The sequence below is a fragment of the Biomphalaria glabrata genome, chromosome 16, assembly GCF_947242115.1.
Source record: "Biomphalaria glabrata chromosome 16, xgBioGlab47.1, whole genome shotgun sequence".
In the NCBI taxonomy this organism is placed as follows: domain Eukaryota; kingdom Metazoa; phylum Mollusca; class Gastropoda; family Planorbidae; genus Biomphalaria; species Biomphalaria glabrata.
This window is the reverse complement of record NC_074726.1, coordinates 3,820,039-3,836,659: the sequence shown is the minus strand read 5'-3', so window position 1 is coordinate 3,836,659 and position 16,621 is coordinate 3,820,039. Positions and strand designations below refer to the sequence as shown.

Here is a 16,621-nt window from a genome sequence, read left to right as displayed (position 1 = left end):
GGCAAATATAGGCAAAGAGTTAATAAAATCCTCAACACCAAACTGTCTGGCAGTAATCTCATCACTGCAATAAACAGCTGGGCCGTCCCTGTGCTCCTTTACACGTTCGGTGTGATCAAATGGACTGACACCGACCTACATGACATTGACAGACTCACTAGAAAATTACTAACCAAGTTTCGATGCCTACACCCCAAGTCCTCCACCATAAGGTTATAACCTACACAATGCTGATGTCAATATCGGTTTGGACGACGTAGGGCATGAGATTCGCCAATGGGAAGAAAAAACACTCCACGGAAAATTTCCGGCTTCATTACATGGGAACAACATCGACAAGGCTGCTTCCTTAACATGGCTCAAAGCAGGTCATCTCTACCCTGAAACAGAAGGCTTTGTTACAGCAATACAGGACAGAGTAATCAGGACAAAAAATTACGAGAAGCATATCCTGAAACTCAATGTTGTCGACAAATGCCGAAAATGTGGAAATGTGGGCAAGTCGATTGAACACATTATGGCAGGATGTCCAGCCCTATCAGAATCAGCCTACCTAGGTCGCCATAACCAAGTTGCAAAGTTAATACACCAACACTTGGCTTTGACGTACAAATTGATCGGTAAGGACACTCCCCCTTATTATAAATACTCTCCGCAAGAGGTTCTCGAGTCTACTGATCATCTGCTGTACTGGGATAGGCCTATTCTGACCGACAAAACGGTAGATTTCAATCGCCCTGATCTTCGGTTCGTTGAGAAGAAAAGAAAAAAAAAGCTACCTTTATCGATATCGCCGTACCACTGTCTCATAATTTAAGAAAAACTGAGATAGAAAAACAAAGAAAATATGGGAACCTAGGCTTGGAGATAAAGCGTTTATAGAAATTATCCAAAACAACAATATACCCCATTGTTATATCTACCGAGGGGATAATAAAAATGATCTCACAGATACCTTTAAGGGCCTTAAGAATGCTTAGGGTTTTGAATGTGTCTGCGGGGTCAGTAGTCAATATCCCTTATTATTTTTACTATTTTTATTATTTCTTCAGTAATTAGATTAATTTGTATATTGTTATTAGTACTCTAGCTGCTTTTGTATCATTTGTGTTTTGTGGCAATACAAAATAAATTGTTACTGTCTAGAAATCTTAGTCTTGTTCCAAGTATTTATAGCGTCTCTTAAACAGTTTAATCTGCCCTGTCCATGTTCTTAAGCGTTTATCTTGCTTATAGCTTTAGGTAAATCGTATCAGATTACATCTAGATTCTTAAAACTGTCAGGTAGAGTTGAGCCTTCGGCTCTTGGAACTCTAGGCCAGCAAAAGTGAACAAGAGCTCCCTTTCACCGGCCTGTACACTGTTCTGTCTGGCGGGTGGGTCAGACTCACGGCAAGAGGCCGCGTACACTAAGACCCCCGCCATTTTCCTTTTCTAACCGTGCGGGACACGGCATTTATGTAACGGCCCCTTGAGGAACAGCGCCTGGATTGTGGCAAGGTTGTGGGAGCTTTTTTTAACAACTCCTCGCAGTGCAATGAGGATGCTCTCGCACCCCCTTTAGGCACCCCCACGGGAGTCTTGTTTTGCTACCCTTTAGCCTAATCGTTTCCTCCTACGATCGTTTCCACCCGGGCGCCACTATGAGGCAGGGTAGCATACACAGGCATTTAGATTCAAAATCTTAAAGAGTTCTAATTAAGCATTTTAGGTCGATCTAGATCTAGTTCTTTATAATAAAAGTAGACATACATAATTAAACATTTACACAATTGTAGCTTTGGCTCAGTGGCTAACGTCGTTGGGCTGACTGTGCTGATATAGGGTTTGATCCCCGGCATAAAGAAAAGATTCTTTTATTAATTTAGTTTTTTTTTTATTTTAATTTTTATTTTATTTTATTTTAAGTTGTATAATAAAGGTATTATCTTTTTTTAAAAGTATTTTTATTCTTTTCTTGTATGTCTATGTGTTTAAAATTAGATAATGTATACGAATGGATATAGTTATTATACGAATACACATTCAATAAAGCCAAGATACGATATTAAACTAGTGTCTATGGACTTAACATTGACTTGTTGACTTATAATAATAATAATAGTAATAATAATAATAATAAGGCTTGTCTTCGAATCCGAAGAGTAGTGAGGAGTGCAGTATTTCCCATGGCTGCGCAGCCCCAAGTGTGACCTACATATTTTGCCACCTCCAAGGCAAACATAACCATAGTTATTATAGTAGAACAAAAAATGATAAGTTATATGTTGGTGTATTTTTATATAGAATAAACTACAAGAGAAAAGGCTGCATCCAATTTAATTCGTTTGTTAACATGTTTTTTGCCTAGTTTTCAAGAATAACAACCTAAAAAAAAATAATACTAATAAATAAAAAAAAAAAAAAATTCAAACATCTTTTCAAAATATTTTTTTTTTCGAAATAAATTGGCTATTTAATTACTAAATGACCTCATTTCTAAATTTTAAATTACACACAAGTTAAATAGAAAAAAAAAGCAATTCATTTCTAGGCATTTGGGCCTTACAGTACGTCTGCGATACCACCGATTGTTTATTAGAGAAAAAAAAAGTGCTTCTGTTTTATAAAAGTTCTAAGAGCACACGTGACTATAAATATACAAGACTATAAAAGTGAGATTTTTAAAAAAAGTTATAATAAACTGATCTCATAGTCATAAATAAATATAGACTGGCCGATTAAAGAGTTTTATGAAACGAAAATTTGTGACTTGCAATTTTGTGTACTTTATTATACAGCATTTATGAGCAGTATAAAAGTTAAGTATTCATATCTATTTCAGCCACACACCTATATATATATATATATTGTAAATAAGGAGGCAGTGTAGTTTTGTTTAATCTCTAAGAATGAAGATCATGCAATTTTTCATAATTCGGAAATCCGAATACAATAGATGTACATGTTTTCAAGTTACATGAAGTAACTTCCTTCGGCCAGTCTATATTTATATATGTCTATGATTGAACTCCATTACAAAAGAAGAATCTTAAGGACATACAATTGGCTTTGTTTGATTTCACTCTGGAAGTAATTCGACAGATTTCTCAAAAAGTTTTGTTTTCCTTAGTTACTTACAAGTCGGCTGTTTGAAATCTTATCTTATCTTATAAAATACAGACGTTACATGAAAAAAGAAAACGATTACGTCCTGCAACAATTTATGCTTGTTAACCAATGACATAAATTCTTTCAAGTCATAGGTTTTCTTGGCTGGCTCAGGGAACCCATTCCATGCTCTAATATTTTATTATTATTATTATTATTAAAGCTTTTATACAGCGCTACTTTCATGCTTATAGCATGCTCAGAACGCTGTTGGTCCAATCTCATTTGTGGACCAGTGGGGTGGAGGGGGTAACTAGGAGTTGGTTTTCCGTGCTGCCTTTAGGCGCTCAGTAAACACAACTCTGCCCGAGTCGGGTGTCGAACCTCGAGCCCCCTTCTAGGTAGCCAAGCCAAGCGCACTTGGCCTCTCGACCACGCTTCCCACGCTAATAATAAAAGAAGGAGCATTTGCACAAAATGTGTCCTAGCATATGGAACGAGATAAATGCCTTTATCTTTGTGTATGAAGGTAATGGTTCAGTGTTTGATGTATAATTCTAGAAAAAATTAAGCTTGATTGTTTTAAAAGCAGTCTAATAAAACAGTTTACTCCTACACAAAGTCATTTAGATATCAACCCAGTTGACCTCATTCACCAATCGTAAAAAAAAAAAATTTAGTCACGTGATTCTATATATCTTCTATACAAATTATATAATCCATAGTGGCTGTCACGTGATACATATTTTTAAAATTGTTTTATCAATATTATGACGTGGCCAAATGTGTTCATTTACGACTGGTGAAGGAGGTCCATTCTCTCTGTGTGGCATTGTTCGTCTCAAGAGAAGATCTTTTCCCTTTGCAACTTCTTGTGTGACTAAAAAAGGCCTATCTTAGATACACAGGTGCGGTCACAGGTTGGGCGTCTGTAATAACCCAAATTCAATCTCTTGTAAAAACACCATTGTCGTTGACACATGCGCTTCACTCGTATATTAAGGCTAAAAATGATTATATTTCGATACAATAATCTTGAATACACAATTTTACAAGGCGTAACATAGAAATTAAAACATTAAAATAGTTTTGACACAAAAAAAAAAAACTTTCTTTTTTTTTAGATACCCTATTTTACTTTAAGCATCCACAAGTTTTACTTTAAGCATCCACATATTTTACTTTAAGCATCCACATATTTTACTTTAAGCATCCTCATGTTTTACTTTAAGCATCCACATATTTTACTTTAAACATCCACATATTTTACTTTAAGCATCCACATGTTTTACTTTAAGCATCCACATGTTTTACTTTAAGCATCCACATATTTTACTTTAAGCATCCACATATTTTACTTTAAGCATCCACATGTTTTACTTTAAGCATCCACATATTTTACTTTAAGCATCAACATGTTTTACTTTAAGCATCCACATGTTTTACTTTAAGCATCCACATGTTTTACTTTAAGCATCCACATGTTTACTTTAAGCATCCACATGTTTTACTTTAAGCATCCACATTTTTTACTTTAAGCATCCACATGTTTTACTTTAAGCATCCACATGTTTTACTTTAAGCATCCACATATTTTACTTTAAGCATCCACATATTTTACTTTAAGCATCCACATGTTTTACTTTAAGCATCCACATATTTTACTTTAAGCATCCACATATTTTACTTTAATCATCCACATATTTTACTTGAAGCATCCACATATTTTACTTGAAGCATCCACATATTTTACTTGAAGCATCCACATATTTTACTTGAAGCATCCACATATTTTACTTGAAGCATCCACATATTTTACTTGAAGCATCCACATATTTTACTTGAAGCATCCACATATTTTACTTTAAGCATCCACATATTTTACTTTAAGCATCCACATATTTTACTTTAAGCATCCACATATTTTACTTTAATCATCCACATATTTTACTTGAAGCATCCACATATTTTACTTGAAGCATCCACATATTTTATTTGAAGCATCCACATATTTTACTTTAAGCATCCACATATTTTACTTGAAGCATCCACATATTTTACTTGAAGCATCCACATATTTTACTTGAAGCATCCACATATTTTACTTTAAGCATCCACATATTTTACTTTAAGCATCCACATATTTTACTTTAAGCATCCACATATTTTACTTTAAGCATGCTATTAATGCTCATATACCGTTAGAAATATTTTTAAAAATATATTTTTTTCTTTCATTTTTTTTATTTTTTTTTAATAGGTAAATGAATTTTAATTCAAATGCATAGAATTATACCAATAAAGAAATGAAGGAAATGTAACAGATTTAATTAATTAAAAGCGTAATATCTTTAAGTAGCATGTTTAGTGCATTTGTTATTAAAATCACCAATGTTGCATTTACTATTTACTTATTAGATGTTTATAAATCACAACATTAGTTTAAGTTGGGAGAAAATACAAAAACAAAACTTTAACTCTTTCTTTCCTAATCGACGATACCATCGTTGATTTTGACCTCATTAAATTAAATTAATGTTTAACTTTTTAAACTTGACTTCGAATTATATAAAAAGAGCTTGCATTTTCCTTTCATTCTTTACCAAATACAACATTTTCTGATAACAAACAACAAAACATTTGAAGCTCAATCATAACAGGGAAGTGAAATAGTAATGAGCAAATGAAGAATTCCTTCAAAACGTGGAAAAATAAGTACGGAGAGAAAGAGTGGAAATCAGACTGAAAAGAAATCAAGAGGCCAACGCCCATACGTTAAGCTAATTAGACTCAGGTTTCACTGGAAAAGTCTCTGGTATAAATGGCTCTGCATTGACTAAAACGACCTCAGGGTACTTGACATCTACTGGCTTGTCATTTGGGCCAACTTTAGCAAAGAAAGTGCTGTTATCAAAGTAGGGCGTGCTGGGTTCGCTTTCGTCAGGAACAGACCGGCGATTCAATCTCGCGTTCTCCCAGATCACATCAATCTTGGTCCCAGCGACATGTTCCAGTTTCCCATTCAGAGTGAATTGATACTGGCTCTCGTCCGTAAGCCTGCTAATCTCGTGACGTACAGAAGGGTACCTATTTGTCATCTCATTCCACAACCAAGGCCTAGCCTGGGATTCGCTTTCTCGTTTAAGAGCTGTGTAGAATGGCTGGGACTGATCTCCAAAAGTGTAAGGCACGCTCGGCCTGTCTCCGCTTCCTTTATGCTGGTAATGATAATTTTTCGTCGAGCCACTAAATCCTCCTCCCCATCTGAGGAATCCTCTAAACCTTACATTGAACTTTGCAATGATGACAGCCGTATATGGGATAGTTGTCCTGGTCTTACCAACCATGACTGAATACCTCGCAGCTGAACGTGGAGGAATGGTTTGGGTAGAAGATGTCCTGAGTGTGTCTGTCCTCATTTGGCTATTTGTGTTTGTTGACGATCTCGAGTATTCAAAAGCTGTTCTAAAGGTCCCCGATGCTTGGGTTAATTTATTTATCTGAAATTCCAGTGAAAATGACATTCCGACGCTGATGCTCCAGCTGCTGGCGGTTGAATGTTCAACTGTTTCCGTAACGTCTCTTGAATATTCAAATGTCGCGGAAGAGCTTTCATTCAGATGATTATACCGTACACCGGTGTGTACAGTTTCGGGTTGCAATTCATCAATAACACTTTCTCCGTATATAATTTCCTTCACGGCTAGTGTCCAGCCCGTGTAATCAATGGCCAGTCGTTCATTACACATGTAACCATCACACCATCTGTTTGGCCAAAATAGCCTCCTGTCAGCAATCCAGGAGTCTCCGCTTCTGTAAAAATCTTCTCCTACGTTGACGCCTTTGGTACCATAGCACCAGCCGTAGCCCAATTTGTCCGCCAGGTTAGCCAAGTTGAACAAAGTAGTTTCCATAATCTTCGTTTTTACTTTGTCTGCATTATCTATTACTTCCGGCCCAGCTGCCATTTTACAACAATACAGTTTATCTATACAATGTAAGTAGCCGCAGTCGCTTTTGTAAAGGCCAGTGATATAGTAATCATCTTGGCAAGAAAACATACCATTCGAATTAAACTCAATGATCTCAACATAACAATGACCATAGTAGAAAGGATGATTGGCTGGTTTAGCACACCTTCCATTTTCAATGTTCTGTAAGTAGCCTGCATACCAGGGCCATCCTGTCGTGGAACGCTGCATACCCTGAAGAAAGAATCCCTGTGGGCAATAAGCCCATTCTTCTGACCGATCCCACTTACGTGTCCAGTCAGCGTAGACAACTTGAAGTTCACTGTTTGACCACTGAGACGGTGCGCTGCAGCACAGTACTCCTTCCAAAAGAAAGATTTGGTCATCGTTGAGGAGGTCATTTCTTTTTAGACCTTTTATGTAGTAGTTAGCCTCATCGCATTTAGACTGACCAGCGGAATCAAAGCTGTGCCACCAGGATGTTTCTGCGCAAAGGGCATTGGCTAGTCCTATCAGTGTCAGACTGACACATACATTTAAAAGCAACATTATAAGTTCCTGGATAAAAACAAAAATATATGTAAAGATAGTGAAGACATTGTTTTAAAATTATATATATATATATATATATATATATATATATATATATATATACATACAGGGACGAAATGGCTATATTGACAACCGGGCAAATGACCGATGGGCCGGTGACTGAATGGGCCCGAGGTGCATTAGAAGAACGGATTATTTTCACTGACAATAAGTAACGTACATGGAATTGGCATTTTTACCTTTCATAGAAAAACGTATACTGTGTAATACTTGGGGAGGCTAAACGGTAAAGCGCTTGACTTTCAAACCTGGGTGTCCCTGGTGCGAATCCTGATGTAGACTGGGATTTTTACATTCGGGATCTATAGAGCGTCTCGAAGTCCACCCAGGTCTGAGCCATTCTATACAGCTCTTAAACGAGAAAACGAATCCCAGGCTAGCCTGGATACCCCCTAACAGTTTAGCAAAAGAACGAATACTACAAATAGTAACGTATACTAGTCAATAACGAGATTGTATATAACAAAGCAAAGGTTTAATGGAGTCATGATATGATGAGGCATAAATGACGAATAAATATTATATTTACAAAGGCAACTTCAAGTTAAACATTTTATTTAAAAAAAAAACTATAGCACACCTTAATCTCAGTGCCACAGTCAATCAGGGCTCGTAACACCCAACCCCAACGCCATGGACGATAGTCAAATACCATAACAAAGCCTAAAAATCAAGGTTCGACTCCAGCAGAGTCCCAAGCCTGCGTCCCTAAACAAGAAAAATACACATTCCTTGAGATCGCCATTCACAAGATCATAGGACCAACGAATTTAGAGCTACACCACGAAGAATAAAGTAAAATAAACAAACTTACCCATCACTGGGGGAAGAAAACATCACAGAGAGACTGCTACCCAGCAAAAACAAATGCGAGCAATAACATCAACATTGCGCGTCCTTAGGAACAAACTCACAAACCCTTATGGTGCACAAAAGAAAACATCAAGCAAGCAGAAACTCCACATGACGTCCTGTTCGTTAACCATGGGCCACAGTAACACGAGCTTTTCATTATCGTAGAGTCTGAAAGAGGAACTTTACTTTTTTTTTTCATAGCAAGATCTAAGCCTAAAACTAAGACTAAGACTGCTTTATTGATCCTTATGGACATTTGATGTGATTATAAGAACTTTTTTCTCATATAAAGACAACACACCAGAAACATACACTTAAATAGAACAGACACAACATACAGAGTTTTTTCAGCGACTAAACACAGGCATCTTGGTCTTTTCATGTTTCGAGTGGCGTTGAAATAGTCTGACCGAATAAGGAACGAACGAGTTTTTGTACAGCTGTGTTCATGTCTTAATTGATAGAAGTCGCCCACTTCGCGACGACTTGACGTAGTTATGATGGAGCGGGTGGCTGTTGTCATCCAAGATTTTTCCTATTTTTCCAAGACATTTTTGTTCAAAAAGTTCATTTAATTATGGTAGTGTTGTGCGTGTGACTTTCGATGCCCTGTTTTATTATGTTTTCTAAGCGTCGGTTTAGATGAAGCGTTGCATTGCCAACAAGTTATTCCATATGTTATCAGAATTTGCACAGTTGTGACGTAAAAATGATCTGGGATATTCTTTTTTAGTTTCTTTAGAAATCTCAGGATTTCCCCGCTAAAAAATCTTTCAATAATTACAATTTTTTCGCAGAGAAAGATGTGGAGGAGAAATACACTAATGGATAGATAAAAGTAATGCCTGGAATCCTCTGATAAGAGATGCAGTAAACTTAAGGATACCCTCGTCAGTTTGGTTCAACTGAATCAAGAACCTTGATAAACCTCATAAAGACTATGTTCACCATGGGACATTCCCAACACTATTTACCATAGAGAACAAGGCACGTTAGGTGATGCTGAAACACAAACTCATATCCGCGAAGATTCAGGGCCCTTTCTTCCTGTGCGTGTTCAAATGACTCGAATGAACATATGATCACGAAACTGTTATAACTGAGAAAATAAAGGAATCTTATCTTATCTTATATGATACAGACGTTACTTCAAAAAAAAGAAGATAATTACGTCCTACGCGTCATGCGTTTAGTCATGCATATTAACCAATGACCTAAATTCCGCCAAGTCACTGGTTTTCCTGGCTAGCTCAGGCAACCCATTCCATGCTCTCATAGCGTTAGGGAAGAAAGTGCATTTGTCCTAGCAAATTTAATATTGACTTTGGCAAACGTTTTATCTTCGGTCACCACTTTCCTTATCTTATTTTATAAATTACTGAAGTTGCTTCCAAAGAGAAGATAATTATGTCCTAAACATTCTCATGTGTCAGTAGAGTCATGCATGTTAATCAGTGACTTCTACGACTTATCAGAGTCTAATTTTCTATGCAGATTCAGTCCACCCATTCCATGTTCTATCGACACTATGTAAGAAGGAGCAGTGGAACGTCTTAGTATAAAGACACATCACAGTTGACAGACTTTGTACGCGACATTTAGTGTTGTCAAGGATAATGGGGTTTACCTTGTTGATGTTAATATTAGTCAGTTGGTGTTAGGATTTCAAGGTGATAAAATCTTATTACGGACAGAGACTCGACTGTGGTCTTTAGGTATTCAACTTCGTTCAATTTTTGTTCTTCGCTTGTTATTGTGATATTGTCATATGTCTTACAGTTATGTTTGTTTGTTTTGTAAAATGTTTTACATGTTTCGGATGTTCCTTCAGAGTTTAAGATAGTTTACTTCCTAGTCCAAACCTCCCGCAGGACGGCGGGGGAAGGGAGTGGGCAGGGTTTGAACCCTCGACCGTCGATAAACTCCGAACGACAGTCCAGCGCGCAAATCGCACGTCCAGGCAGCCATTATGACCAAATGTGGATTCACGGTACCCCGCTGCGGGGAAGAAAAGAAAACCGTGTCTCGTATTCTGTTTGACTGCCACAGACTTGCTGATTTCCGTCCAAGGCTTTTGTAAGACAGGATTTGAGCCTCCCAAGCCCTCACTCAAATGGAGTTTTGATGATGATGATGATTGTGATAGGTTTTGTTCTTAATAGTTCTTGACACTCAAGCATCTTCTGAGTAATTTATCCAAGCCAGACAAGCCTATTGCATACGCGAATTTGTCCAGGGTACGGAATAAGACTTACTTAGACTTAGACTTAGATCCTCCCGCGACGTTCGGCGCATTGGGCGGCAAGCTGTCTCCATAATGATCTGTCACTGGCAATGTCTGAAGCCTCCTCCCACCTGGTGTCCACTGTTCTGAGGTCCTCCATGAAGGTGTGTCGCCAGGTAATACGAGGACGTCCCTGTTTGCGCTTTCCTCGTTTTGGCTTCCATGTTATCGCAACTCTTGGTGTGCGTAATTCATTTTGTCGTATAACATGTCCCGCAAACCTCATGCGACGCTGTGTCACAACCTCACTAAGTGTTCTACTCCCAGTTCGGCAAAGGATTTCCTTGTTTGAGATCCGGTCTGTGTAACTGACTCCCAAAATCCGTCTCAGCCAGTTTTGTTGAGCCATATTTAGTCTTTTCTCAATTTTGACAGATGACTTCCACGTTTCACATGCATATGTAGCAGTTGGAATGACGATTGTGTTGAGAAGGTGTATTTTTGTCTCCGAGTCCAATGGCTTGGCTAGTCCAAATAGGCTGCAGCCTTTGGAAAATGCTCCCTGCCTTTCCTATTCGGCACGTTACATCATGGTAAGCATCTCCATCATTTGTTATGATGCTGCCAAGGTACGGAATAAGACGTGCCTTTATCATTTTGTCTGTCACAGTATTTTATTAGGTTTTGTATTTGTAAATCATGGTCCAGTGTTTGATGTATTATTGATTCTCTTATTTCTTAACCATCACTGCTGACGCAAGCTAAGCCTCTTTTCCACTTTCCGCGTCACGGAGTGTAAGTGGCCGCTGGGACAATGATTTTATTGAGGAGGTGGATCTAGGTATCCAGACTCCTAGATTTGTTTATTATTATTTATTATTGTTAATTATTTACTACTAGTCGACCGGCGGAGTAGCATACGCCGCTATTTTGCAGGGCCGGCCTTATGCCACTGTAACCTATGCGACCGCAGTGTTAATCTAAAACTACTTGAATATGATCACAAATGACGTAAACATCCTATTTTCCAACTCTCTTCCTATCCATCCCTTCCGGCTTCCCCCTTTTGAATCCCACTTCCATTCAATAGCCTAATTCGCACCATTTTCATTCACACCATGCTGCGCTACGACCGTAACACAGAAATAAGAGAGTGATCTTTCCTTTACTCCTTACTACTCGTTTAAACTTTTGAGGGAAGAAGAGAATTATACATATAGATTATTATTGTTTGTTTATTTATGTATTTTTTATAGGCCTTACTTTTTGCTTTCTGCTTTCCCTATCCGACACGTAACGATGTGCTACTGCATTGTTTGAGATAGCGCTGCCTAAATAGGTGAACTCTCTATGTGTTTGAGATCTGTATGACTAATGCTGACAGCAGTACTGGATGGAGTTGCAGCCAATATACATACATTTGATTGCGCCTCTATCCTGGCCCTCCGACATCTCTTGTATAAATTTAAAAAAATAGTTGATTGTATTACCGAGAAATACTGTTACGTCTACGAAAAAAGATGTCTGTCAGTTGGTTTAGTTCATGCTTGGGATACCAATAGCAGCCTGATTATTTTGTTTTATGCATAGTTGATAGACAGCAGAAATGGGAATGAGATACACCCTCGATTCACGCACGTTTTAGTATTGAAAAGCTCCGTTTAATTGTCGGATGTTTTTAAAAGGACAGCCTGATTTGCTGTAGAAATGTACCCATAACTGCACAAATTGTTTCTCGCTTGCAAGTTTCTAGAGCGTTTCTTGATTGACGCAGTCAAAAGTTGTTTTTTTAAGATAAAAAAAAACTAATCATCAGCCTTGTTTTGTATTCCAGGGGCGCGTTGGCTGAGTGGTTAAGCGATTGGCTTCCGATCCTGGGGTCCTGGGTTCAAATCTCCGTGAAGATTGGGATTTTGTATTCCAGGAATCTTAAGTCGTCCAGGAGTCCATCCAACTCTAACGGGTACCTGACTTTAGTTGGGGAAAGTAAGGGCGGTTGGTCGTTGTGCTGGCCACATGACACTCTGCTCTTTAAACCGTTGGTCTTAGAAAAATGTGTCCTTGTCATCAACTTCCCTATAGATCGAAAGATATGAAAGGGAAACGTCTAGGCTTTGCTCGAAGCTGTTTTGCAGGATGAAAATCTGTTCAGTACATGATCTGCCTCTTTAGATGCGCCCAGACGAGTCACTGGCTTTGGTGGCTTTGCAAAATCAACAGAGATTCCTCTTCGGGGCCCATTCCTGGACCATAGATAAAGGGGTCATGGGTTCCCCAGGCGTCATGGTCCCTCTCTCGACCTTGCTGATGAGATCCAAAGAAACGCATCGCATTTCTGTATTATCCTCTTTAATAACCCCTAGTAAAGAAAACATATTCAGTTCAATAATTTGACATTTTTAATCTTTTTAATAGCTATTGATGAAATGTCATAAACAATGAATTCTGGAGAAAAAAAAACCGACAACCATTTTACGATATAACAATAAATCAATTAATTAATTACAGTATTGTGGATCAACACTAAATTAAACCAAAAAATAAAATAATGGTGTGTTTTTAAAGGGTTTTTTTTTTTCCTGGGGGAGGGGGGGTTATCCGGGGTAGTGATGACACAATGAGCATTCCGCACCGGGTGACACCTTTCTATTCTCATTAAAATAATGTATTGCATGAAGTTCCATGTTGCTCCCTTCAAGTATCAAGCTTCACTCTTTTAATTGTATCAAATCGTTTCTACATCGCGTAATAAAACATTCTATTCAAACTAATTAACTTGCGATTCTACGATAGTTTGTACTTATTGAGCTCTTCTATAAAAAAGCTAACAAGATCCTCGAAATAAAGAATCCCCCTTTGTGTCAGGACTTTGTGATTTTACCATCACAAAAGAGATACAAGACACCGATAGCAAAGACAAACAGACACAAACACTCTTTTGTTCCCCTGGCAATCAAATCCTTAAATGAGAACAATCTGGTATAAACTTTGTCAAATGTAAATTATGAGTGAGTCTGGTGTGAATGTACACTTTTGGTTTCTTATAGTTATAATGTTTTTTGTTTGGTGTAATGCACAAATTGTAAGACAAATTTCCTTACGGATAATAAAGATTCATCTATTGCCTTGTTATTACCGGTCGTTGTCTAGTAGCACCGAGGTGCCGGTAGACAACTAAACTGTAGTAAGCGTAAAATATCTTAACTAATAAAGCTTCAAATAACTTGAATGACTTCCCTTTGTGGACGAAACTAAATAGACGTTATATGATAATATAATAGAAAAAATAACTATAGTAGATTTTAATAATAATATTTCTCAAGAAAATCTAACTCACTACAATAGCACAACTTCTCAGTCTCTGGAGTCGTCTCCCCTAATAAACACCAAAGGACGACAACGCCACCTATGTCGCATCATTCACAACTGCACGTTAACCTCTTCCCACCGTCACCATAGAAACACAGACACACACTCTAAAACAAGACTCTTAAGTCTATCTACATGTAGAAATACAATACACTGAATTAGGCTTATCTGAAACAACGTTAGGTTTGCGTTCTGATTATCAAAGATTTAATTATTAGGAGGGAAAAGTAACAATACATGCACGTCATATGGCAATGAAATTGTGGGCAGGAGGGCATAGTAATGCCATGGCCGATTTTAACACCCGGTCCGCCCCTAATCTACAAATATTATCTTTCTATCTATCTATCTATCTATCTATCTATCTATCTATCTATCTATCTATCTATCTATCTATATAGGCCTATATATCTATATCTAATTATCTATATATGTCTATATATATCTATCTATAATCTATATCTATCTATCTATCTATCTATCTATCTATCTATCTATCTATCTATCTATCTATCTATCTATCTATCTATCTATCTATCTATCTATCTATCTATATAGGCCTATATATATATATATATATATATATATATATATATATGTATATATATACCAATCTATCTATATATATACCAATCTATCTATCTATCAATATCTCTGTGGCATTTTACGTCTCGAGAGACGATCTTTTCCCTTTGCAACTTCTTGTGTGACTAAAAAGGCCAATCCTTGATACACAACTACGATCGCAGGTTGGGCATATGTAATCACCAGGCGCCGTTGTATTTCCACCCTTCTTTCTGCTTCTGTTGTGTATGACATCTGCAATCCGAGACCCTTCCTTTATGCTCTCTCTCCATGTGGATCTGTCCAGTGCCACCTCTTCCCAGCTGCAAATGTCGATTTTGAAGAGCTTCATGTCGCGTTTGCATACATCCGTGTAACGTAAAAGTGGGCGACCAGCGGCTCTCCTGCCTTCTATTAGATCGCCATACAGAATGCCCTGTGGAAGTCGACCTACTGGCATTCTATGAACGTGGCCAAGCCATCCAAGGCGTCTGCTGCTGATAACATAGCGGATGTCCTGGCACCCGCTCTTCGTAGCACTTCCTCATTGGTTATCTTATCTTGCCACCTTATTTTAAAGATCCGCCTTAGGCATCGGAGGTGGAAGACATTCAGCTTTTTTTCCTGCCAGGAGTAGATTGACCATGTTTCACTTCCGTACAGCAAGGTGCTCAACATACAGTTCCGGTAGACTAGTGCTTTAGTACTGTTAGTCAGCAATATGTTGTCCCAGACTCTTTTCTGCAACCGTGACATGGTGGCCATTGCTTTGGCTATCTATATATCAATCAATCAATCAATCAATCAATCAATCAATCTATCTATCTATCTATCTATCTATCTATCTATCTATCTATCTATCTATCTATCTATCTATATTAATCAATCAATCAATCAATCAATCAATCAAGGAACGTCTTTAATTAATAAGATAAGATATTATATTGTCGATAAACTCTATATCATCGTATTAATCATGACACTTACATGTATGAAGTTCAGACGCACTTTATAACTTTTACAATAGACTCTTTTCTGCAACCGTGACATGGTGGCCATTGCTTTGGCTATCTATATATCAATCAATCAATCAATCAATCAATCTATCTATCAATCTATCAATCTATCTATCTATCTATCTATCTATCTATCTAAAAAAGATCTAAAAAAAATGATATATCCTTTTCTGAATTTTAAAGATGCAAACGGGACGGACGGACGACATGCAGACACTACAAAACTAAACGGGGCTATTCCCCTTTCGGAGGCCGCTAAAAAAAAAAAAAGAGAAAAAAGCAAATATTTTATTTTATATGCTAGGACAAATGCGTAGAAATGCTTTTTCTGAACAATAATGTCAGAAAACATTGAGCGGGTTGCCGTAATCAGACAGAAAATCCAATGACCTAACAGACAATATAATATCTACAAACTACAAATAACTACAAACACGTGGACAAGCATATGACGTAAAAATTTAATTTCAAGGAACGTCTTTAATTAATAAGATAAGATATTATATTGTCGATAAACTCTATATCATCGTATTAATCATGATACTTACATGTATGAAGTTTAGACGCACTTTATAACTTTTACAATATAAGCGAAGTGTTAATGGTCAGTCGGTCATACAGCTAAAGGCGATGTCTTTATATAGTCCTTACTTCTGGAGAGCTATTTTTGTATTGGTTCACTCACAGCCAATTTCCTCAGGAAGATGTACATTCTTAGAAAGCTTATTACGAGTGACAAAAGCTGTGTTTTCTTGGAAGCGAAAGTGGACTTAGTCAAAGAAAATATACTGCGCAGATGCAATAGAAATAGTAAGGATGTCTTTAAAAAAAATTAAAGATATTTCTATTGATAGGGAAGGGGGGTGGGAGTGGAACTGTAAGGAGTGCAAGGTTTCTTTATCTCCCTTTAGTTAGTTCCC

At 37.4% G+C, this 16,621-nt stretch overlaps 1 protein-coding gene across 9 annotated transcripts; it reads right to left on the bottom strand.

Annotated features, from left to right (window-relative positions):
* Positions 1-2,307: 2,307 nt before the first annotated feature.
* Positions 2,308-16,378, bottom strand: LOC106053023 (uncharacterized). Of its 9 annotated transcripts, none has more exons than XM_056014313.1 (3): positions 16,250-16,376; positions 15,673-15,756; positions 2,308-7,619 (listed from the first exon to the last, which is right to left on the bottom strand). In XM_056014313.1, exons 2-3 carry the CDS (start codon positions 15,742-15,744, stop codon positions 5,871-5,873), a joined length of 1,821 nt encoding a protein of 606 aa, XP_055870288.1. In that variant the 5' UTR covers positions 15,745-15,756; positions 16,250-16,376; the 3' UTR covers positions 2,308-5,870. The 9 variants fall into 9 exon arrangements, with proteins under 9 accessions (XP_055870288.1, XP_055870291.1, XP_055870286.1 ...); XM_056014316.1 differs by lacking the exon at positions 15,673-15,756 and adding an exon at positions 12,016-13,111 and having other exon boundaries at positions 16,250-16,373; XM_056014311.1 differs by lacking the exon at positions 15,673-15,756 and adding an exon at positions 8,254-8,381 and having other exon boundaries at positions 16,250-16,334.
* Between the last annotated feature and the right edge of the window lie 243 nt (positions 16,379-16,621).

Excerpts from the sequence above, each read along its gene's own strand:
- LOC106053023 (XM_056014311.1), bottom strand. The coding sequence starts at position 8,328 with ATGGTATTTGACTATCGTCCATGGCGTTGGGGTTGGGTGTTACGAGCC. Across the intron at positions 7,620-8,253 it reads ACTGTGGCACTGAGATTAAG|GAACTTATAATGTTGCTTTT; the intron begins GTGTGCTATAGT and ends GTTTTTATCCAG.